Source organism: Pelodiscus sinensis, chromosome 10 (assembly GCF_052426305.1).
Source record: "Pelodiscus sinensis isolate ZL-2025 chromosome 10, ASM5242630v1, whole genome shotgun sequence".
Taxonomy (NCBI): Eukaryota; Metazoa; Chordata; order Testudines; family Trionychidae; genus Pelodiscus; species Pelodiscus sinensis.
The window spans coordinates 36,189,976-36,215,079 of record NC_143061.1 but is presented as its reverse complement, the minus strand read 5'-3'; the positions used below and the strand labels follow the sequence as shown (position 1 = coordinate 36,215,079).

General features: G+C 42.7%; 1 protein-coding gene across 2 annotated transcripts in view; it reads right to left on the bottom strand.

Moving 5' to 3' along the window:
* PID1 (phosphotyrosine interaction domain containing 1) overlaps positions 1-22,165 on the bottom strand; it is a 173,706-nt gene extending 151,541 nt beyond the window's left edge. Inside the window, exon 1 of one of the 2 annotated variants that reach the window (XM_025182996.3) lies at positions 21,837-22,165. In XM_025182996.3, the coding sequence (XP_025038781.1) occupies positions 21,837-21,866 (30 nt within the window). In that variant the 5' untranslated portion in view covers positions 21,867-22,165. The remainder of the gene's footprint in view (positions 1-21,836) is intronic. The other variant, XM_006119881.5, reaches the window with a different exon arrangement.
* Positions 22,166-25,104: the final 2,939 nt, after the last annotated feature.

Sequence of the window (25,104 nt, the reverse complement as noted above, 5' to 3'; positions counted from 1 at the left end):
ATTGTTTTTTTGTACCAGTGTTACTAAAGTGACATGCACATAAAGCCATGGCACATGAAGTGAGGTGCGTGCTGACTGCACACAACATTGACTATAAGAGCCATGTGCTCCCTCTGCATCCAAAGTAGGGATGTAAAAAAAAAAAAAAAAAAGTTTAAAAAATGTACCATGTAACCATTAAAAATCCTAGTGGTTACACTGTTGCACATGCTGTGGGGTCTGCAGTGTAAGATTTATACCGCAGACCCCACACAACAGCTCCCGGCTGCTGGCCCCACTTCCGGGGAGCTGGCTGCCACCCCACACTGCAAGGTCTTATAAGCCAGCTGCAAGTGTGCACTGGCTCCCAGCTGCTGGCCCTGCTCCTGGGGAGTCAGCTGCACTGTGGGCTCTGCAGTATAAGCTGTTGTTTATCAGTTAACCATTTAAACAGTTACTAGCTTACATCCCTAAAAAAAGCGCTGCTATAGATCAATCGGCACACTCCGCACATTCTAAGTACAAAAGTACAGTTCACAAAACTACCCTATTACAGGAGACCGTCTTGTTTACAACAGTGTTGCAGTCCTCTGAGATGGAGGAAGGACACTCTTGAGGCCCACTCACAAGCCTTGGTCTCTCACTGCTGTTCTAGGCCCAAAGAATTCTGACAAACTGGCATTTAGGGAGCTATTCTAAAAAGTGTTTTGCAGTTAATGGATTATGAGGATGTTCTGGAACTCTCAAGATCAGAGTGTTAATTTCTCAGTTTCCTATCTGTGAAATAGGAAGAATGCTATGCTACCTACCCTTACTAACAACTCTGTAAAACAAATTCACTCAGGTTCATAAAACACTAAAAACCACTGCTGGAAGGTAATGCATCAGTGCAAAGTCGTATTGCCATAGTCATCCTTTATCTTGTATCTTTGTTTGGTATTAGTTTTTTCTTGTCTATATGAAGATACAACTCAGTTTTCTGAAATGATAAAAATGTGCTGTCACTTCTGAGTCTTACAGTAAATACAGTAGTGCATAGGTAATATCTACACTAGCATTCAAGCACCAGCTTGGATAACTAAGTGTGGCATTTTGTATAATTCCTGAAAAATGTTTTTTCTGGCAAATCAGAAAACATAATAGATTCCAGATGGTAAAAACTAATAGCAGGCAAAGGGTTTTATTACAGTAAAAACAGACTCAAGTCTAACTTGAACCAAACTTATTTTTTCCTAATTATTTTCAGTTGCTGCTCGTCTCTATTTTCCTGGCCAACCTGGGATCAGAAGTACCAACATACCATGACAAGGCTGTTCTTAGGATACTTCTGTCCTCACTGAAAATCTCAGGAGAAGGCTTCTTAGCATAACATTTTAAACAAAGTTTATCATAGTCATGAGACTTGGATAGTTCAAATAAACATCTACTTGAGACTTTGTTGTACTGAACTTTTTGAGGTTTTCCCAGCAATCATATGAATTTCAACCTCTGATGACTATCAGCGTAATTAGTTTAAAGGCTCACACTGATCCTAACAGTAGGAAAGCTTGTCTCCACCTGCAAAAAAAACCCACTGGAGGAAGCCATCAATACCTGTGTGACACACTATATCTTGGGGGAAGCACTCTAACCCCCATATTTCTAATTTTCATATAAACATGTTATGGCACAAAGCATGTCATGTGAGGTATCGTGGAAAAGGTTATAAATTGCTGAAACCTACTATTCTTGATCAATATGTATATCTGTACTGCATATGAAGTCTGAGATTATATGGTATGGTTGTCACTAAAATATGCTGTAAATTGGGAAATTAGCTTAGACAAGAGCCAGGGCAGGTTTCAAAACAACAGTCAATACTTACTGTACAGCAGGGGAACTATTATTCAATGACTCAAGTGCACTGAACTCAGCAATGCCCACCAGACTTGCCTTCTCCAACAGATGTACGATGGGTACAAAACCAAACACAGGAGCCCCATGCTTTGCCTTTCTCCTGCCCCCAACCATGCTGCAAGCAACAAAGACACTGAGGAAAAGACGGATGACACTAACAAAGGACTGGTCCAGGTTTCAAAGGTGAAATGTGTATACTGTGAAATGCAATATCCAGTGCAGTGAGAAAAACTGCTTATGTATGTGCTGCCCAGTATGATAGTCTAAACTCTCAACCCTGTGTGTTTATATTCTGTTTCTTTCTCTCGGTAATTAACTCTGTCTTTTTGACTATCACTTAAACATCAATCTTTTGTAGCCGGGTGGATTGATTTAAATCCATGTGACTTAAATCACCCAAAAATTTTTTATTTTAAATCAAATCAAATTTCCATTAATACTTCTTCACACATTTCATCAAACAATGGTGCAAATCTGATCATTAAAACATGTTAATTTACCGCTCAGTACAACATTTTACACATCTAAGAGGGTATACTTTGTGTAATTTTTTAGATAACTTGATTTTTTATAATTTAGGAAATAATACAGAATACTCATGTCAGAATACTTGTGTCAAGCTGCAGATGAAGTGGCAGTACATTAGGAATGGTAAGTACTAAATCAGACACACAAACACACCACTTATATTTTAGTAAACTGAATTTAAAATATTATATAAATGTTTCACATTTGCAATTTCAGCAGTCTCCTGAGTTGCTGGCTGATGGCTGTCCTTAAAAACTTTTTTTTTTAACTCAAATTTTATTAACTCTGACAAGCCCTCAGAACACTAAATGTACGTTGTCCTTAAAGCTTCTACAAGAAGCTCTGATCTTTCCCAATCCCCTAACATTTTGATGCAGATCTGATTCCAAGTTACCAAAAAAACTAAGACTGACTGTGCTTGGAGTAGGGATGTGAAAGGTTAACTGGATAACCAATAAGCATCACTCTTAACAGGTGATGCATATCGGTTCCTGTTAACCAATAACCAGTGAAGGCTGGAGCAGCTCCCCGCCTGCCATGGGCAGGGGGCTACTCCCACCCTGAAGGGGTCTGGAGCAGCCTTTGTCTGTGGAGTGCCCAGGTGCCTCGGAGGCAGGAACAGCTCTGGGGTCTGGATCCCACTTAATTGGTTAACCTAACATTTAACCAGTTAACTGATTAACTGGTATTTTACAACCCTAGCTTAGACTGCACTTTATTTTGGACTAAGCCCCCCCTCCCCACTGAAAACAAGTATAGGATGGGGTTCCTCTGGGAGAAATGAGTTATGCTGAAGTAAAATAGGTAATAGACTTATAGCATCACCATTATGGTCTGTGACCATGATATTCCCAAAATAAGAGGCAAGTATTATGTAATATAAAATAAGAAAATGACACAGTGGCAACTGGCAACTCTAGATTTCTATTAATGCAGCTTTCTGTACTGTATGCTTAGGTGATAGATTCTAATCCTAGCTAACTAATTAAGCCATAAGGATTAGCTAAAATAAGATTTTTTTTTCTAGCAATGTCCAACATAGCAAGCAGCTTAGACATTCACTTGTTAGATGTTAAATCACACTTAGGGTGTGTCTAGACTACAGGGTTTTGTCGACAAAAGTGGACTTTTGTCGACAAAACTATACTGACGTCCACACTACCTTTGAGTTATGTCGACATAACGTTGACAAAACTCAGCAGTTTTGTCGACATATGTAAACATCATTCTACGAGGAATAATGCCTTTTATTGACAGAGTTCTGTCGATAGAAGGCATTATTGCATCTACATTGTCCTTTGCATCCACACTGTTATGTCAACAAAGCGGCTTGCTTTGTCGACAGAACTGGAGGTAGTCTAGACGTTCTTTGTTGACAGAAGCTTTGTCGACAGTATCTGTCGACAAAACTTCTGTCGACAAAACCCAGTAGTCTAGACATACCCGTATAGTAAAATGGATAGAGTCTTGAAGAATGATGGATTGCACAGTTGATCCACATAATTCTTCAGACATATCCAAACTTAATCTACATCATTTTTCCCCAATAAGCAGATTTCCTTATGATGTTTCGTTCTTGCATCTAGGCTCTGCATCATCTTCTTGCACTGCTTACATTTAACACATTTTCCTTTTTCAACCAGGGAATTAATTTATTCAAAATATTCCCACATATGTTCTCTTTTAAACCCAGAAGCCAGGACAGTTTTCCCATGGCAAAAGTGTAGGGGGACATAGGAAGCTGTTTGTGTGCTGAATTACATCTTTCCTTTTTCTTTCCAGTCTATTCTATGGTTCCTTTCTATGTTGCCTCCATCCTGTCCTATATATTGTGACTCTGACTTTAGATAAATGTCTTAATTAACTCTCTGTGCTCAGCCCAGGTCCACCACCACATAAGCACAGAACAAAACCAATCCCACTCAGCTGGTGACTATCTTTGCACATGTTAGTCTGCTGAGAAACAGAATTTGAAGACCCAGAACTTTCAAGAAGCAAGAGCTGGTAGTTAGGCAGGACAGACTAGAGCCATAATTTATTTTTATGAGATTGTAAGTGTAGGTGAAGCAGGTTTGTGATAAGATTTAATAGTAACTGTTATTTTAAATGAAAAAAATGTAGTATTTTATTGATGATTTTAAAAAATTTAAAAAAAACAATTTAAAAAATTAAATGTCACATTACCGAATTGGACGGAAGCAGCCAGATAACTGCTGCACCCCTAGGTGGGGGTGTTTGCCCCAGAAATTGGTATAAAAGGGGGCCATGTGGGGTATTGAATGGGAGCTTATTGTTTGCTGATTCTGTGTATGCTATTTATGTGAGTGTATAATGTCTGGGTGTGTGGGTAGGAATCTGTAATCTGTGTGGAAACTGAATATTTCTCTGAATGTGGTTGAGCATTGCTATGGACAGGCTGATTAGTGAGGCCCTGTGGGACAATGGCACTCGATGGGTCAAGGACACACCTAAAGCATGAGGACAGAGACCTAAGAGCTGCCAGCAGAGAGAGGCTGAGGGCCAGGTGACCGGCTGCATACAAGGAGAGGCCAGGAAGGAGGTATAAAGAGGCCATGTGGTAGATGCCATTTTGTTCTCAGCTCAGCACTTCATCCCAGAGGCAGCATTGCAGGGATCGAAGAGCCCGGAAGACCTGTGAACCCATCCTAATTCTAGGATGTGCAACAAGAACTTTTAAACCAGCAGCTGTAACATCTCTGCTAGAGCCTGCATCGAGGACTGGGAGATTCGATGCATGTAATGTATGATTCTTTAACAACCTCACTCTCATGCATTTCTTTATTGTAATAATAAACCTTTAGTTGTTAGATGCTAAAGGATTGGCCCAGCGTGATTTGTGGGTAAGGTCCAGAGGGTAAATTGACCAGGGATCTGTGGCTGGTTTCTTGGAACCGGACAGAACTTGTTCGGGGTAGGTGGGATTGGGTGTTAGGAACCCCACCTGTGTATAGGCCAGGGGCCATCTGGGGCACGGATATTGCTGGGGTGTCGGAGGGGTTTTGCTCATGAGGCTTCAGGCAGGCTGCTGAAGCGCTCTGTGGGACTGGTTTGTGGCCTGTGTGGAGAGGTCACCAGTCTGGGGGCTGTAAGGAGCCCCGGATTTGAGCGATTCGCCCTGAGCAGATGCCCTCAGCTGTGCCCAGACACGGCCCGGTCCGTCACAGCTGGTAGTTAGGCAGGACAGACTAGAGCCATAATTTATTTTTATGAGATTGTACGTGTAGGTGAAGCATGTTTGTGATAAGATTTAATAATAACTGTTATTTTAAATGAAAAAAATGTAGTATTTTATTGATGATTTAAAAAAATAAAAAAAAACAATTTAAAAAATTAAAAATCTGGGGGGTTTATTTTTTTTAAATCGTTGATTTTATCCACCCTATCTTGTAGTCAATAAACTTGTTTAACTGTTTCTCTTTACCAGTGATTTTGCCTAAAGTATCTAGTAATTTGCTCAGGTTTTACAAAGACTGGTGTATATACGCTTTCCATTGATGAGGTAGAGAATCAATTAATAAATCTGTCAGTATATTCCTGAGGTATAGTTATGGGAGCTGCAGGGGGATTCAGCTGGGGCCTTTCTTTGCGTGATTCATGTGTGGCTCTGGGAGCATTCGTGCAATATAGCTGGGTATGCTGTTGTGCTAAGTGATAACAGGGCTAAGGATATTAAAAAGCAGATAACTGACTAATCGTGTAATCAATACAGCTTGTATCGACTACACAATTAGTCGATAAGGGGTACCGCTGCAGCTCTCCATTTGAAATGTAGTAGGAGCCAGGCACCTCTTACTACATTTAAAATGCAGAGCCACAGCGGTCTGGGACCTGGCATGAGCCAGGACTGAGCAGTCTCAGTTTTCTCCAGGTCCCAGACTGCTGTGCCTCTGCCTCCCCTGCCCCCCTCCCCCACACACACGGCAGAGATGGTGGTGGTGGGAACCGGCTTTTAAGCTGGCTCCCCCCCAACACCAGCTCCTGCTTCCCCCCCTCCCTTGCTGCCTCTGATACAGAGGCAGTGGGGCCAGGGGAGCGTGTACTTGAGTAGTAACTCGACTAGTTGCTTACATCCCTAAACAGGTTCTGGAGGGCTTTGCTGCTTCTCACTATCCAAGCATTGTGAGAGACAGCCCAGACTGGCTGAAGAGTAAAAGGCAGCACAGTCCCACAGATTCTCTGGGGATCCTGTCACAACCTGCATGTGTTGCGCTGCCGTATTGCTAGATAGCCCCTTGCTGCGCTCCTGTGGATCCATATCAGCAGCTGACTCTGGAAGCCTTCTTACTGAGAGGCTCTGTTTCATGGAGTTCTCTCTGAAACTAGTACAGCTGTAAACGTACTTCTTTTCTACTGATTCCCTGTGGGACTGGCAAAGGGGAGAAAAATGTGGACCTAACCCAATGGTCCCCAACCTTTTTAAGCATGAGATCACTTTTTGAATTTAAGTGCTATCCAGGATCTACCTCAAACCCAAGCACTCTTGCCCTCCCTCCTTCCCGCCCCTTCACTGAGGCCCCGACTCTGCTCACTCCATCCTCCCTCCCTCCTCCTTACGCACTTTCATCAGGCTGGGGGGCAGGAGTTTGGGGTGCTGGAGGGGTTCAGGACTGGGGACAGGATTTGGAATGCGGGCGCTCCAGCTGGGAACTGTTTACCACAGGTGGCTTCTGGGTGGTGGTGCAGGTGGCTAAAGCAGGATCACCCCTACCCTGCCCCTGCACCACTCCCAAAAGCAGCCAACAAACACTCCATCTCTGCCCCCCTCTGCTCTATGGAGATGGGGTACAAGGTGGAGGGATGGACACCTTGACATCAGCACCTCTCGTTCCTCCTCTTCCCATGCCCTGCACAGCAAGCAGGAGGCTCCCATAAGTGAGGGGCACCGCCAAGGCAAAAGTCAGGAGCAATACAGCAATGATGAAGGGCAGATGAAGTGCTGGCACTTGATAGCCTCCCGGCCAAACCTATCAGGATCACCTGTCAAAGGTTCCATGATCTACCAGTAGATCCCGATCTACTGGTTGGTGATCACTGACCTAACCCAGTGAAGTCACTGAGAATCTTTCTACTGTCTTTACCAGGCTCTACATCGGATCAGAATTTTCGAAAGAGCTCAGCAGACCTAATTGGAGCCACATTCTGAAAACCGTGCATCTCCGTAGAGGCATCAAAAGAAGTGGCTGGGTTTTCAAAAGGGCTCTCTCCCTGTGTGCTGAGCACTAAAATAGCTCACCCTGAGCTATTCTTAAAATCTGGCTCCAAATATAAAGCTCACTCACCCCCTTCAGGCTCACAGATACTCAAGTCAGGAGAGGGCTTCCCTTGAGATCTGGGTTGGAGGCATAAAGAAAGTGGTCACAAGCTTGACCTTTCCGACCCTCAGCTTTCTTTCACAAAAAGAACCTCCATTCTCAATGTTCTTGGCAAGTCTCATCAAATACCATTGGCCAAAATGCTTTCACATGAGGCAGGATTTGAAACTTGTCTGACAATGCAGTCACAACTCCAACTGAATGTTTAAACACAGGGCTGCTATCAGTTTCAAACTTTCAATGCTAGTATACCAATCTCACAGTATTAACTAGGTTTTAAATGTTAATAACTAAGTGACCAAATCTTAAACTAACAACTCTGGTCAAAACCTGTATTCAATTTATTTTCTTAGAACACAATATCAGTTTAAAAATTACCTTATCAGCTGCTAAGGTAATTTTTAAAGTAACAAGTGTAAATAAATCAAGTCTTCATACCATTTTACAAAAGTAGTGTTATTAAAATATAGAGCTGGCAAGGGCAAGCAGATTGGCAATGATTGCTTAAGTTTATTAAATTTCTGTGCATTAAGATTCCTGTTTGTTGCTCAACAGTTTGCCGTTCCACTGGAATGGCAAACATATTGATTTCACTGCAGTTTTGGCAAAATGGGAATCCTTTACTGAAATGATAAATTTGCTCATATTCTGATCCAAATATAAATGGCTTTAATGTCTCTCTCTCCAACAAAAGGAGCACAAAGTCATTAAAAGCTATGCCTGAGCCCCCCAAATCTTCAGAGCCGCTTTATATCTGTAGATATCTGCACCCCCAGATATCTGTGGCTCATTTTTGTGACTACAAATGCAGATACAATTTTTGTATCCGCACAGGGCTCTATATGCCACATCAAGACTTATTCCCTCATCCCTGATATCAAGACATCTTGCACTTAAAGTGTGTAATTAAAAACATCCCAGTACGCTTTATTTTTAAAAAATACACTGTAGCAGCCCAAAAGACCATCACTGCCATTAGCTGCAGTATTTCCAGCTGTTACTGTAAGTGAAAATTAGATTATTTCACAACATCAAATGGCTGTGAAAAAATAAGTATTGCTCAAAGGACTTTTCAATTACCCACTTTTAACATATATGGGCCAAATTCTCATCTCACTTATATAGACACATCCCAATTAAGTCACTGGGATTGTATTAATATAAGTGAGAAGAGAATTTGTGCCTGGTCCATGTTCTAGTCCTGTCAATCAGAAACACTGAATCCTATTTCAAAGGCAATCTACAGTGTTCTCGGCCAAGGATTAGAGACAATACCATTGATCCCAGTGCTGTTTGCCATCAGACAGCCGAAGAATAAAACCCACACAAATAAAATAGTAAGCTATTTAGACTCTACATTCTTCAGTCCCTTGACTGCCTTCATTCAAGGAAACCATTGATTTTTGTCGGACAGATTGTCAGTTTCATAAACAGAAACTAGCAGTAGACTATAAATGAACCCTGATGATAATTTTCCAGAAAGCTTTCTACAAGGGAGCCACTGATTTTTATTTTCTTTGGTCGTACATTAGTTCCCAAAATTAGCACTTTTTAAGCTCCATTCATTTTCTACAAGGAATAAATATAGAGAAAACCCTAGATGAGATTTTCTGACTTCAGAAAGGATTGTAGACTGATATTAAATCAGAGTAACAATGTTCATGTTAAAATTCTGATGCACTATAAAGTATCCAGAACTCAGATAATGCCAAAACCTGGGTAATAAGACTTTCTGGACTGAGGAATCTACTGTGCCCCAGATTCAATTTCAAGCACTTTTCAAATAGCAATATAGTGTGTTTTTACGTCTTGTAGCCATTTATATTAATGACTGAATACTGCATCACACAAAATACTGTATGTTTTGATGAGTATAAGTTACCTTACATTTTTTGATAATACTTCAGAATATATTAGAAAATGTCTGGTAGTACAGTTCTGTAAAAAAATTTAGTCCAGTAGCACATACTACAGATGTCAGCTAAAGTGCTACAGGAAAGCATTTGGTCTTTCACATTTGCTAATCGTGACTCTTCACAGAATGATATTCTGAACTGGAAAGAACACAGTTTTAGTTTGGATGATCTTGATTGGGGCGGGGGGTGGGAGAGGAAATGTATTCTATCGCCCTTTACTGATTTGAGCCATGCCTAGAAGAAAAAAGAAGCCAAGCAGTGGTGATGGACAACTGTGCATTGTTAAAAAGGGATCTCCCAGGATGTTCAATTATACCAATATATATGAGGCCTTTTAATACACCCAACTTGAAAACATGAAGTAGATACAGAAACACTTCATACAATTATTAGTTTCCTTTCAACATCTAGATTATCTGGTTTATTTGCATGTTGTGTCATTTCAGATTAATAGTTAAGGCAAAGTGAGAGATTTATGGCAGTGGTTTTCAAACCAGAGGTCACGACCCGGTACTGGGTCATGGAATATCAGGCACTGGGTCTCACTGCTGCAGGGTGATCAGTGGGGATACTAAAGCAGGCGTCCTGACTGTCGCGGCACCGCAGACTGTGCACCCCAGAAGCAGCCAGCAGCAAGCCCAGCTCCTGGGAGGAGGAGGGAAAAGAGTGCACTGGGCTCCGCACACTGCCCCTGCCCTGAGCACTAGCTCTTCACTCCCCCGGGCTGGGAAGCTGCTGCTGGCTGCTTCTTTGGCACAGCACAGTCTGTGGTTCCAGGACAGGCAGGAAGCCTGCTGAAGCACCCCCATTGCACAACTGACCACGAGCCGCTCAAGGTAAGTCTCTCCTTCTCCAGCCCTAACCTCCCCAAAGCCTGAGAACGCTCCTACAGCCCAAAGCTCTCATCCTCAGTCCCACCCCGGAGCCCCCACTCTAGTGAAATTATGTTGGGTCACGGATATTAACAATTTTTGCAGCTGGGTCATGAGAAAAACATTTTAAAAAAACACTGCTGTATGATACCAATTGTTTGCAAATGAACATTATGGGTTTTATACACATGTAAATAATAATTAGGGAGAACCAAAAGACTTATAAACAGTATGTACTAGAAAACTATACACCTACTTGAATTTGCTACGGTGACCAATCGGAAAATGGGCAGTCAGGCCTTGTGATTGAAATAAAAGTTCAACCTATTGGTTAGACTTATGTCAAGGAACATGCTGAGGGTCAGAAGCCAAATGCCAGAGCCAGTGTGTAACCCAGAATTGTAAGCCAAAAGGCAGAGCAAAGGATCAAGGCCAGAGGGGAACAAGGTGTGGAGCAACCTTTCAACAGAGCAGGCCGTAGGTGAAGCATGAGCAGATTCAGAAACAAGCCTAGAGTAGGGGAACAGGCAAGTACAGCGACAAGTGTGATACACATTGAGTAGCTGCTGATCTGCTGTGGCTTATAAGCAGGTGCTATGGCTACTCTGTCATTTTTAAGCAGTGCAGTTGTATGCACTGGTTACGTGGCAGCTAAATTCGTCAGGGAGCAGACCAACACCTAGTCCTAGAAGGGCGAGCCCTTGCCAGTTATCTAGAAGCAGTGCATGGCACAATACAGTCAGAAAAATGTAGGTTTCACAACAAATGCCATTCATCTCAAAGGCAGGAAAATGGAACGATACTAGGCCACTGGATGTTTTCAAAACCACTTCAGCAGAGCCAGTCTTAGGGGCAGGCGAGCTGGGCGGTCGCCCGGGACCACCATGTTCAAGGGGCCGCCAACAGAGCCGGTCTTAGGGGCAGGCCGTGACTGCATTTCAGCCTGACCTCTCAAATCCTCCCCCCAGGTTTCCCTTATTACTCAAATTTTTGTCCGCTATTTTTTTTAAACCATCTGGCAATCCTACAGGTGAGCCAGGCGGTTGCCCAGGGCCACCAATTGGTTAGGACCAGACCTGAACTTCAGAACTCTGTATGATGAACAACAAAAATAGCTGTCCCAGACATCACAGCCTCAACAAAAGCAATAGGTGTCTGAATCTCACATCCTACGCCAGGAACAGGAGGTAAGTTTAGAAATAATTTAAAAGGAAAGGCTTCAGAGAAGTCCATGCGATTACAGCTATGGACTATGGGCCAATCTCATCAGCCTTCTGTTTACAACTACCAGTAAAGTCTACAGCAAGTACCAATGCAAAGACAGTATGTGAGAAAACACAGCAAGCCAGGTGATTACGGTGTTGCTGTAGGTATAAGGGAAGAGCAAATTTTAAACCAATACATCAAATACCTCTGGATAAACACTCCAAGAGAAAAGATGAGGTATGTTCACACTTTATGCTTCGCTTGACAGAAAATTAAAGCAAATCAGAGGGGCAATCAGACACTGAAGATGAATGGTGTTTTAAAAGAGACAGAGTCTAAGATAATTTTAGACCATACGCATGATTGATAATATGTCTCTATAACCAGCAGTGTAGCAGTGCATTTCTCTGCACAAGTAGTTTTGAAAAGTCAGACATCATTACATCAGTTTGTGTCCACATTGCATAGAACAGTGCACTGTTTGTGCAATTACAAGAACTGTCCTAGCTAAAAAGCAGGGTGAAGTGAAGATGTTTATACAAGTGAAGGAATAAGGCACAATCAAAAACATGTTCTTCCTATATCATATTTTCAAGGCAAGTCCAAAAAGCTTGTGTGTTTAAGTATCTCTACCCTAATTTTTGTTAAATCCACTGAATTCAGTAAAAAAAAAATTCAACAACAAAAAATATAAATACAATGAATGATTCTTCATTAAACAGGATAACAATGAGACAGGCCTCATTCTGAGAGAACTGGAGCATATTGTTGAGTGACAAAGAAAGCATTGGCCATGGTTTATTAAGCAGGAACAGAAACTTATGCCACATTATTTCAAAAATTACACCTTTCAACAGCATATCAACTTTTCAACATGTCATGACAGGGCTAGGTACAAATCCAACATCTGTTGGAACTACACTCACAACCATCTGTTCCAGAGGTATGAAGGTTACCAAATGTTACATTTTTTGCAATCTGAGTTTATTGCAAACATTTTCATTGCCTTACTCTATCCTTGATGCCCTTACACAATATCTGAATTCGATTAATGATGTTATTGCTGGTGTCAATTAAGGATGTAAGCGACTAGTTGACTATCCGATAAGCTTATCGGATAGTCGATTAGTGACTCAATCTCTTTCTCCCCCCTTGCTGCCTCTCTCTGATGTTACATTAATCTGAATGTAACATCCTTAGTATCAATTGTAATTATTACATACTGTAACAGTCAAATCTAAAATTCAAGAGAAAAACAATGGAACTTGGGAGGGTTGACTATGTTAGATTTAATAACCACTTTTATATAAGCTACACAAAACTGAAATGTATATAGTGTATGGAGGATGCTAAGTGTATGCCATACACAAGAAAGACACAATCATTCTAACCCTGATATAATCCCCAAATACCAAAAGCCTCTTATAGGCTTCTGCTTTTAGAAACTCCCCAAGGTCACAGATGCCCTGACCCTGGGAGATAGGCAGCCACCACCAAGTTAAAAAAAAAAAAAAAAAAAAAAAATTTCTTCTTGAATCCAGGAAGAAAGCACTTTGAACTTCTTCCAAAGGGGTACCCCAAGCTCTTTTGCCACAAGAGAGCTTGAAAAAAAGAAAAAATTACAGTCTCTAATAGCTGACCTCTCAGTATCAGGCATGCATACACAAACCTCCTATTATCTTCCAGGACACAAGAATCAAATCATAGCCTTTTTAAAAAAGCTGATTTTATTTACAAAACAAAAGGTAAAGCATACTTGGTTGCTAAGTGATTTAAAGCAACTGAAAAAAGAACAAATTGAAACACAAAGGATTTCATCCCCGGGATATAGCTTAAAGTTACAGCATATGGGGGGGGGGCACGTGGATTTAGCACAGAGAAGTTTAACCAAACAACAAAACAAATAAAATAACCTGATTGCATCTAAATAGACATTCCTTACCTACTCGCATATCCGTGTTTCAAGGTCCAGTCCATTTTGATGCCCAGTATTTTTTGTAGGCATGGTAATCTTGCCTGGCTCAATTCATCTTGTTCCCCCAGCTCACACAAAGAAAAACAGCAGGCAGGTACCCCTTTCAATTCAAATCTTAATACTTTCTTCTCACTGGTTCTCTACCAACACTTTCTTGCTACCTGGATTTAACCCTTTGGTTACTGAATGCTGGGATGTTCAGAAAAAGCCAGCACTCCTCCTACCCATCACAGTTCCAACAGATCTTTTTCAATAATTTATATTAGAAACCAGATGGCAGCTGATGGTCTTGTTATGGTCAAAAGATGGTTTCTTGGGTAGGGGTCTTACTGTTTAAATGGGCTACCCTGTGTTCTTGAAAGGCAACATCAACAATCTTTATCAACAATGAATGCAATAGGTCTCTTCCTGATTTTCACCAACTGTGAAGAACAATGTTTTGGCTCACAAAACAGTGGATCACAGCTAACAAAGATAAGATAAAGGAGCTCACTCAGTAGTCTGCTGCCATTTCTTCACACTTATCTTCTCACTAGGTTAATACCTGCTAAATAAATTCCAGTTCTTAGCCAGTTCAACTAGGGCCAGAACTTTGCTTCATAAAAGTCCGGTTTTCAGTCATCCGTGGCATCTCTTGCATTTTCTCTTGATACCATTCTCTTACATCTGCATTATGGTCTCCATGACTAACGACTAACTGCCATTTCAAGTAGCACTTTGAAGGGGTTACTCTCTCCCCACCTCTGGTCTGACCATTCTTTAACTTCCCCTTGTATTTATTCAGACCATCATAAACTCTTTGTAAACAGGGATTTGCTCTCTTTAAATCTTCTGGCCTCATCATTAGCAACTACTGCTTCATGCTAAGAAGTCATATGTGAGCATAGGTGGCTCTTCACCCCCCTACTTCTGCTCTCTTTCAACATTAGATCAACTTTTCCACACACCACAATGACCACTTCACTAGAGCATGTCTTCAACTCAACAATGTTCAATTTCTAATCTCTCAGTAGCTGTTTTATTTCCCTCACACCGCCATCTGATTTTCTTCAACACTGCCCACGCGCTATGGCCCCTAGTCCGTCATTCGCCATTGCATCCTGCTAATGGTTGTGTTGACTCAGCTGTTCATTCACTTTGCTCACAGAGCTCATCCACTACATATTTGCTCTCTCCTCCTTCAAACTTTGCCATCTTCCTAGACAAGCAATACTAATTCTCCAACCTCAGTGATTCCCTCTTCCACAAACCTAGCAGCCTATTCACTAGTTTTAACTCTCCTTAAACCCTCCCCTTCAGGTGTGTTCTCTTCCAGACAGATTATTGCCAGTCTTTTCAGAAAAAAGATTGAGCAGATTTGACGTGACCTCATGCTCCCTCTCTCTCCTGCCTAAAACATTCAACACTTCCTTCTACTCCTCTCCCTTCCTCTTCTAACTCTCCTCCCCTCTCACTGTTTCCTACACCTCACAAGGCAAACATGCATGGTCTCTCCATCCTTACAAAAGTTTTATTTCCAGTTCACTCTCCAGTTACCCCCTCTTCTCCATTAACTTAACTGACTGCACCACCTACAATTTCCTTCTGCTCTTTCCCTCCATCAGCTCCATACTTGCTCCCCATTCATAAAGCTTTTCCTCCATTTCACTGAAACCATTCTCAACAAGTTTTCCAATAATCTCTTCTTCAGACCTCTCTCACTTCCCTTTAGCTACTCTGAACAGCATCACTCACTTCTTCTTACTGTCTTGTTCTTTCTTAGTATTCATGACTCTGACCCCTCATGGTATTCCTACCTCTCAGAGCACTTTATTTTCACCAGCTTGTCCTTCTAATATCCATTCTCAATTAGCCTCACAGGGCTCCCCAGTTAGTCCTGTCATCATTGCCAGGTAGTCCTCTGGTCTAGGTAATCTCATTCCACTCACACACATGCAACTACCATACTTATGCTGATGATTCACAAACTGCCTCTCCAGACCTGACCTATCTCCTCCTAGCAACAACTTGATCTCAGTCTGACATCTCCTAATGGATGTTTTACTATCCATTTAACAAGAAGAGAACTGCAATTCACATCATCTATGTTTATTCCACTGCAAACTATCAATTGACAAAGATTAGGCAGGTGGCTAGCACGGATTACCATATTATAGGCTGAGCTGGCATCCTTCTGTGTCTGGGATGTGTCTTTTGCCATCCCAATAAGACTCCACTAAAATCTGACCATGTTATAAACTTTTGAAAAAAAATTAGTTTGAACATGCTCACTAGAAATGTATTAGAGATTATCAGCTAAATTCTCAAACATTCAATCCTTCACAACTTCCATATGCTTGCTGGACTGGGTATGCACCACCCCCAAAACACAACTCAGTATGATCCAGCCCAGAGCTGCAGAGAATGAGAACTTTTCCTGCAACCACAGTACTTAGCTGCTGTGTCCCTCTGCAGCAGCAACTGAGAACAAGGGACTCTTGCTCCTGTGCTTTCAGTTCCCACACCACTAGCACCTGGCAGGGTGGAGGTGGGAGACATGATCATCTAATTCAAAAGCAGGGGAAAAGAGAGATGGACCTCTGGGGGGTGGTAAGGGGAGAAGAGTGGGATATGAAACCCTGGGACAGAAGTGAGAAAATTACATTGGACAATGAGTGGAGGGTAAGGGTACACCAGGACTGGAAACCAGTAGTGGAGCGGAGCAATCAGTCAGACTGCACAAGCAATCTGGGAAGGACAGAAGATTGTGAAAAGAGGACAGATCTGGGGAAGTCTAGCTCAAATAAAGGATCCCAGGGTCAGGAGACTGGGACAAGAAGTCTGGGTATGGAGACTGAGAATAGTAGCAATAAAGGGGAGGAAACTGAGATTAAATGAGGCTCCAAGGGCTGGGGAGAAGCATGTCAACAGACTGGCTGGGCAAAGAGCCTAGGATGAGGCACCAGGAACGGCAAGCCAGGGAAGGAGGAAAGTGGAGTAGGATGAGGTGCCTTTGGGGGAGCTTTAAAGACTGACTAGGGGTATGTCTACACTACCCTCCTAGTTCGAACTAGGAGGGTAATGTATGCATACCGCACTTGCTAATGAAGCCCGGGATTTGAATTTCCCCGGCTTCATTAGCATAAGCGGGGAGCCGCCATTTTTAAATCCCCGCTGCTTCGAACCCCGTGTAGCACGGCTACACGGGGCTCGAACTAGGTAGTTCGGACTAGGGTGCCTATTCCGAACTACCAGTACACCTCGTTTCACCTAGTTCGAAGCAGCGGGGATTTAAAAATGGCGGCTCCCCGCTTATGCTAATGAAGCCCGGGAAATTCAAATCCCGGGCTTCATTAGCAAGTGCGGTATGCATACATTACCCCGCTAGTTCGAACTAGCGGGGTAGTGTAGACATACCCCCCATGAGTAGACCAGGACTGGGAAAAGGAAGTGGAATGCTGGGGTGAAGAGACAGGACTGGGGCAGGGGCAGATGGCACCAGGCTTTTGAGGAACAGAAGCTGAAGTGTCTGTGACTGCGAGAGAAACTTCCCTTTCAGAACAGGAAATGGAACCCACGAGTTCCCTGTCTCCTCACTCCTTTCCTGTGAGCAAATCTGTCAAACCCACCAGTAAAGTGCCTCCTCTCCCCGACCAGCACTGCTCCACATAGAGCAGAGGGCCCCACACCATGGAATGACCCCTCAGGGGCATGAAGGAATGTTCACAGGGCCATGCCCAAGCCAATCCCCCAGGGAGTAGAGAGGGAGAAGTGGCCAACCCCACTCCATCCTCAGCCCCACTCTAACCTCAGCCACAGCTCCACTCCACTCCCTGCTCCGTTCGTCCCCAACCCCACCTCAGTTCCAGCCCCACTCCCTGCTCTGTTCCAGCCCAGCTCTGCCATCCTTCCCTCTTCACTGCCAGGCCAGCTCCACCTCTAGACCAGCTCCTCTCCCACCCTCAGTTCTGCCCCCAGCTCCATCTTCAATCCAAATGCCTCTGCTGAGCCCACTGTGCAGTAATGGAGTGGGGGGCACAGACCAATTCCATTACTGGTAAGGCAAGATAGAAAACATCTGGGCACCGCTGACATAGCGGATGCCAACCTACTACAGCAATCAATTACTGCATTAGCTCAAGTGGCAGAGGCCTCTGCAGTGAATCTAAATGTTCCAACCCTGCTGACAATTCATGTGTGTGTCAATATGATGCCACATGATGGAATTTCTGCTTTTTGTTTTTAGTTTGCTTTAAAAAATGAAAAACTATTTTAAAACAATATTAATAACATTACAAGTCAAACATTCAAAAGTTAGGAAACACCAGATCTATGTTTGTTCGTGCAGACTTATTTCTGTCCCCTGCTATGACAGGATAGATGGGTACTCAGCTATTAAATATTTTGTTTGTCCTGATTGCACGAAGTGTAGCTACATGGCTTACTTATGACATACTTCTCAAACCCTACTCTGAATACAAAACTGTTCATTTCCTCGTGGGCATTTCTATGCATTCATCACAATAGGAGCTGACTGCTCCACAAACATCACTGAATTTCTTTCCAGAACAGCCCTGTTAAATGAGGTAGTTTTATTATCCCCTTTTCACAGACAGACAGAACATAGAGATTAAGATGCAGTGTTCAGTAGTTCTGAATACTCAGTTTGTGATACCTAGAGCTGATTTGTCAGAGTTATTAGCATTATATGGCACCTTTTATGTTCAAAGCATAGCTCCCAGCATAGCTTTGAGTAGTTAGCACTTCAGCAAATCAAACTTCAGGTACCTCAGATTGGCCACCTAGAGAAAATGAGGAATGCCCAATTCATAGCCATCTATGAAAAGTTTGCTTTCCATGATTTGCCTATGGCATCAAATATGAACTCTGTCTCTTTCTCAATATGCTTTTAACATTCTGCAACCAATGATTGTGAAACAAACTATAAATAAGTCTCCTTCATTATATAACCCTCCTCTCTACACCAGACCCATCCTTTATGATGAAACAAGGGGTCCTGTGGGAAAAATGAACTGTGATAATGTAAATATGGATTGTATCCTAACACACATGCAAAAGGGGCCTGAATTATAAATTTGCACAGGCATTTCCTAACTATGGAGTGCAGAATTTTGCAACCTAACATTCTTTAAATTAGGGATGTAAAGATTTAACCGGTTAACTGGTCAGCATTGCCTTACCAGCATGCTTACCAGGGTAACCGGTTAACCAGCTGGGTAGGGGGACTGCTCCAGTGCCCCACCGCTTTCCCCATGAATAGTGGGTGCGTTAACCAATTAAATCTATAGTTTAACTAGCTAATAATTTACACAGGATTTTATATCACTACTTCAAATATAATGTTGGATATATTTATGCTATAGTATTAATCTTATGTTATATATCAGACACCTAATCCTACAACACATACACTCAATCACCTTTTCATTCATTACACCCAGTCATTTTTAATCTAGATTTACCTTACATGTGCTCAACTTTATACAGCGTGAGTGGTCTTATTGACTTCACTGAGACGACTTACAGTATGTCAAGTTAAACATTTGCAAAAGTTTTTGCAGTTATCAGGGCCTGAGACTAAGATCTTCAGGGCAGATAATGTCTTTTACTGTGTGATTGTAAAGAGCCTCTAGCCATTCATGGAGAATGAATAAATAATAACATGCCACCATGATTAATTTCATTCACAAACCACATTTTAAGCATACACTAAGTCAAAGGGTTCCTATCAATTGAAATTGCATTCCTCGGTCTGGCTAAGAAGCATGGATTATAACTGCTACTGGCTGGTAGGGATTAAAACTCCCAAAGACTTGATCAAACTTGACTTTAACATCAAATCAGTGCAAGTCTTTGAATTTTCTGCTTTCTGGTATCAAAGCAATTCTTTAATTCCAATTATGAAAGCAATACAAATATTTTAATATGTTCAACTATTTCGCATTAGATATTTGTTTTGGAAACTGCATTGAAGTTGATATAGTGGAACTGCAAAGTAAGCTTTATTTTGTCTTACATTCTGCAAGTCTCAAGTTCCCATATGTATTTATTTATATATATTTATTAATAAAATATAAGAATAAGGGAATACTCTTCAGGCATGTAGGCCTAAAACTAGCTGTGGTTTGGTTTGCAGGCACACTATTTCCCATCACACCACCATCCTTCCACAAGTCCATATTGCATTCCTAGTCTCTTCTCATGAAAAGGGTGTTGAAATATACAAGACCTCTGAGTTGGAAAGTGGCAGAAAAACAAAATTCTTGTATATTTCATTAGCCTGCCTACTCATAAGAAGACCAGACACAGAGTAGAGAGATTAAGACAGACAGACAGACACACACACACACACACACACACACACACCCCTTCAGATCTGCCTTCCAGAAAAATGTGATTTTTAACTTTTGCATCGGTCAACTCTGTCACTGTCCCACTCATGGTATTTTTCATAATGTTTTGTAAAATTTAACCCTAGTCTTTAATGAGGCAGGCCTTTCTTCATTATGTGACAAATTTTATTTAGACTGATTTAATAAAATACTGCTTACACGACAAAGAACACAACAAGAAGCACTAGAAGAAACAATTTGCATAGCCAAATAATCATGAAATGAAAGGTGATATTTCTAATACGGAAATACTCAGAAAGCAAAATATATGCCAAAATAGCTCCATTGCCATGTGGCATGAGCTTTAGAAGTTGAAACCCACACACTTCCCTAAGTAAAACATGTTGCACGTGAATAGATTTTTTTTTTTAAATCAAACACACTCAGAAGAGCAAGAGCTGTAAGCCACAAATAAAATATATAAAGGAATTTTTTACTACTGGCATGACATTACCTTCAAAGTGATGCTGCATCAATACCTCTCCCTCCCTCTCTCACACACACATGCCTTTATAGATAAACGAAAAGTTAAAACAAGCTTACATTGCACTCAATTAGGTAGTGTTTGAATGCAGATTTGAATTCAAATAAGACCTTTCAGAACATTTTGAATATCCACTTAATATTCCAAAGTACAGTTCCTTGAGGTTTGATCACTTGCCACAAAAATGTAAATGTGTTATTTCCCATCATGAAACTTAGAGCATCAGTGGTCTAACTGGAATCTTTAGTATTACAAGATACTGATACTCTGTAAGCAGGTCGTTTTTGTTCCTTGCTGCAAAAATGAATCCAGATTGTGAATTTTACCTGCCGCTTTTCATGGGATTATGTGTTTGCTTTCTTATCAGTGATCTTCAAGTTAAATAATTTATTTTGCATGCTTCAGTAATGGTGCTTCCCCCCTCATTTCAGTATATTTTCTTTTTGCCTTATGCCTTAAAATTAATTCTGCCTTAAAGCTTGTTTTATTTTGCCACTTACACAGATATTCAAAGTTTACTGAGATTTAATGCTCCTTTAGGCATGCCAAAAAGTTTGTCTCTGGGATTGTATAAATTCATCTGGCAATCTGTCTGGTTGGCCATCTGGAGAACATTTCAGAGCAAAAAGCATGGAGCAAAACCCTCCAGTAAGGACAACCCTGAGCCTCCTGAGACTTCACTACGTGTCACTGATGACTCCTGCAAATAACTAGCCTTGTCCAATTTTCAGTATTGCACAACTCCAAATACTCTCCTGCGCCCCACGTCCAAATCGCATTAAAGAAACATTTTCTTGTTTGCAGTCAATGAAGTGGCCAGCCCAATACCTGACCAGTGTTCTAAACTTTTCTCCTTAACAAGGGGGAGAGAAATGAAGGGGAGCTGCAACACCCAGAAATAAAATTAAAACCCTGTTTTCTGGATGAGCATAAATGCAGAAAGAGAACAGGACAGGCAGGAACCCAAAGCTTTGCAGATCATCTGTTCTGCCTTTATAAAAGGCAGCAAGAAACATCTGGACTCAAGCAGCCCAGCCCCAGCCTGGGCACCCTGTCAGGGGATGCAATGTGCAGCAGTTGGGCAGAAAGTGCCGCGCACACTGACCCGATGGAGGTTGCGGGCAAGGCAAGGGGACGCGGGGGACTGACCCCAGCGCACCCGACACCCTATTTTTGACACTGCCCTACAATCACGTGACGCTGTCCCTTCGCCGAGAGGCCAGCGCCGCCTCAGTTTCCCCCCTTGCCCTCTCACCTGCAGTCTCTCCGTGGCCGGCTGCCACATCGCTGCGCCTGGCGGGTTGCGCGGGGAGAGGCGGACGCTGGTGCTCGCGAGCGGGGGGCTCAGGGCGCCAGGCTCGCTCACATCTGCTGGCGCTGCGATCCCGGGGCAGACTCCAGCGGCTGCGCGCCTGGGACCGGGCTCCGCGCGCCTCAGGCACCAGCGAGCGGGACGCAGCGCTCCGCCGGCGGCCGCCCCTGCTGCAACAGCAGCACCACGGCCTCTGGCCCCGCCCCCGGCTCCGCCCCCGCGTCTCTCCCTCCTCCCGCCGCCCAGACGGGCTGCGCACCGGTGAGCCCGGCTCCGGCCGCTTCCTTGGCGCGCGCCGCGGCTCCGCTCCCTGCAGGCGTGGGAGGCGGCGGCTGCACCCAGCGCGCAACCACAGGGCGGGGGGTTGGCATGAGACAGGCACGTACCGCCGGTGGCCAGCCAGTCTCCGTAGCCGGCTCGTGGGAGCGTGGGCTATGCGTGCCGCCTGCAGCTTGCCCAGAGCGCGCCAGACTCACCGCCCACCTTGCCGTGCACGACCCTAGGCCCCACCTGGCTGCAAGGGAGTAGGGCGCCTCTGTGGGCTGCACTTTCAGGGCAAAAGTGCCGCGTGTGGCTCGCAAGCCGCAGTTTGTCCACCCCTGACAAATATGATCTAGAGACTTAGTACTGAGGGTCAAATCCTAGGCAGCTACCAGCGCCACGAGACACGTTTTCCGATCGACTTTGTAAGGCTTCGTTAGCATGCAGCCCATGTTCATGCCCAGGCTGTAAGCATTTATACTTACAGAGGACACTTTGGACAATTTAAAAATGCAAGTAACTTAAAGATGCCGATTAATATCAGGCAGAATATTTGCTGATGTCTCAAATAAATAAAGTAGATTGATTATGTCCAGCTGTGACATGAACTCCCTCCTGAAACATTACATGCATAACAGTAGGTGAGTGTAACAGAGACATCTACTGGTTAGTGGTGTAGCTTGTTTTCTCAGGGGCACAGGTCTTCCCCTGGACTTGTGTAAAACATCTTGGGTGTAGGCGGGCCTATAGTTTAATAAAGGATCATTCTTATACTAAATGGCAATGTTATTTTCTTCTTAGGCCCTTTAAAACAGTGTCTCTCTACCTTTTTTATAAAGTATCCCTTTTTTAAAATAAAATAAGTACCCCCAGTACCTACAGTTTTCAGACACACAAAACTTTTTTCTACAATTACAACACCTTTGTTTAAACAATCGTAGCTGGGCAGGTGATGAAATTGTTGGGTGTAAAAAGAACAAAAATAATAAAGCACTGTAAAACTTAAAACAAAAATTCAGTTTTCTCCAAATTTCAGTTGTGTTGATGTATCCCTCAGACTTCTCTCGAGTACCTCTGGTTGAGAGAAACTGCTTTAAAACACTGCACCAGTTACATTAGTGATCATATTGGCTACGTCTAGACTGGCATGATTTTCCGGAAATGCTTTTAACGGAAAAGTCTTCCGTTAAAAGCATTTTCGGAACAGAGTGTCTAGATTGGCATGGACGCTTTTCCGCAAAAGCACTTTTTGCGGAAAAGCATCTGTGCCAATCTAGACGCGCTTTTCCGCAAAAAAGCCCCCATCGCCATTTTCACGACCGGGGCTTTTTTGCGGAAAACAAAGCTCAGCTGTCTACACTGGCCCTTTTGCACAAAAGTTTTTCACAAAAGGACTTTTGCCCGAATGGGAGCAGCATAGTATTTCCGCAAAAAGCACTGATTTCTTACAATAGGAAATCAGTGCTTTTGCAGAAATTCAAGCCGCCAGTGTAGACAGCTGGCAAGTTTTTCCAGAAAAGCGGCTGATTTTCCGGAAAAACTGGCCAGTCTAAACACAGCCATTGTGTAGGGTATCACACCTACCTTTTGACCTCATGGATGTGGTGTGTTTTCAGAGCACAGGGATTAACTGATGTGGTCACAGTAGCAGTGCAGTTAGTTGACTACCCCACTGTATTTTTCAAATTTATGATGTATTCCAGGCATACCAGTGTCTCTGAGGCTGCTTCTTATTTCCGTGCCTAATGCAAAGAGATCCTGTAATAACAGAAAATCCATGTCCCTGACAAAACGTCTGTTGTATCAAAATGAATGAGGAGAGCTAAAATATCATTAAATGGGATAAGGCCTTAAATTCTGAGCCCCTGCTTGTGCTGTGGGGTCATAAAATTGCCCATGGCAGTTTTCCTGTGAGATGTAATTTGCCCCTATCCTTGGCCAATTCTTCCTTGTCTCTCCTACCCAACTGTACAATCTCTCTGGGATACACAGCAATACTACAGCATAAATACATTGATGTACTGTGATGATTGCTTCCTGGGTCTTGCTCTAGAGTGGCTGCATTTCAGTGGTGCCGTATTCATATCATTAGCTAAAAAGAGTTCTGGATTGTTTGGGAAGGTACGTAAATTCTGCAATGCTCAGAATTTCTCCTTGGGATTATTAAAATTAAAACAATCTGCAGCACACCTTGAACTTTATCTATAAATATGTCTATATTGTATACAGGCTGCAATAGTTCATTTTCCATTCATTATATCCCACCTCCATCCACTTGCCAAGGAAGGGAGGGAGAGAAAATGCATTTGGTTCATGCACAAAAAAAGTAGCTAACATTGACCGTGAAGAATTTTGAGTCTATCATTCGCAATAGCTAACAAAAAGACAGAAATCCAAAAATTCTAAACCTTAACAAGTATGAGAATGGCAAATTAAGGTGATCTAAGAATATTCGATAAACGCTTTTGTTCATAAATTTGCTTAGCAATACTGACATGCAAAAATTCTCATGCCTGCAGGCACTTTGAGTATATCTATTGCAACACATGGGGCTCAGACTCCAGAACTAAAACATTACATTGTAGATATTCAGGCTTAGGCTGATGCTCAAGCTCTGAGACTTTTCTCTCCGCATATCCAAATATCCATTTGATAGCCCTGCAATGTGAGCCCTGCAAACATGAGTCACCTGACATGTGCCAGTCACAGGTGTTTTATTACGGTGTACATCTAGCCTATAAGGGTACATATACTGTGCCAACTAAGCCTGGGGTTTGAACTCAGGTTCAAGCCTAACCCCCTTCCATAAGCACATACAAATTGCACTAACCCACTATGTAGACCCAGGGTCCCAGGTCCAAATCTGAGTCAAGCCAAGACCTAGGGCTCAAAGCTTATTGCTTTGCAGTATAAATGAAGACTCATGGAACTCATGCTCTGGGAATCTGCC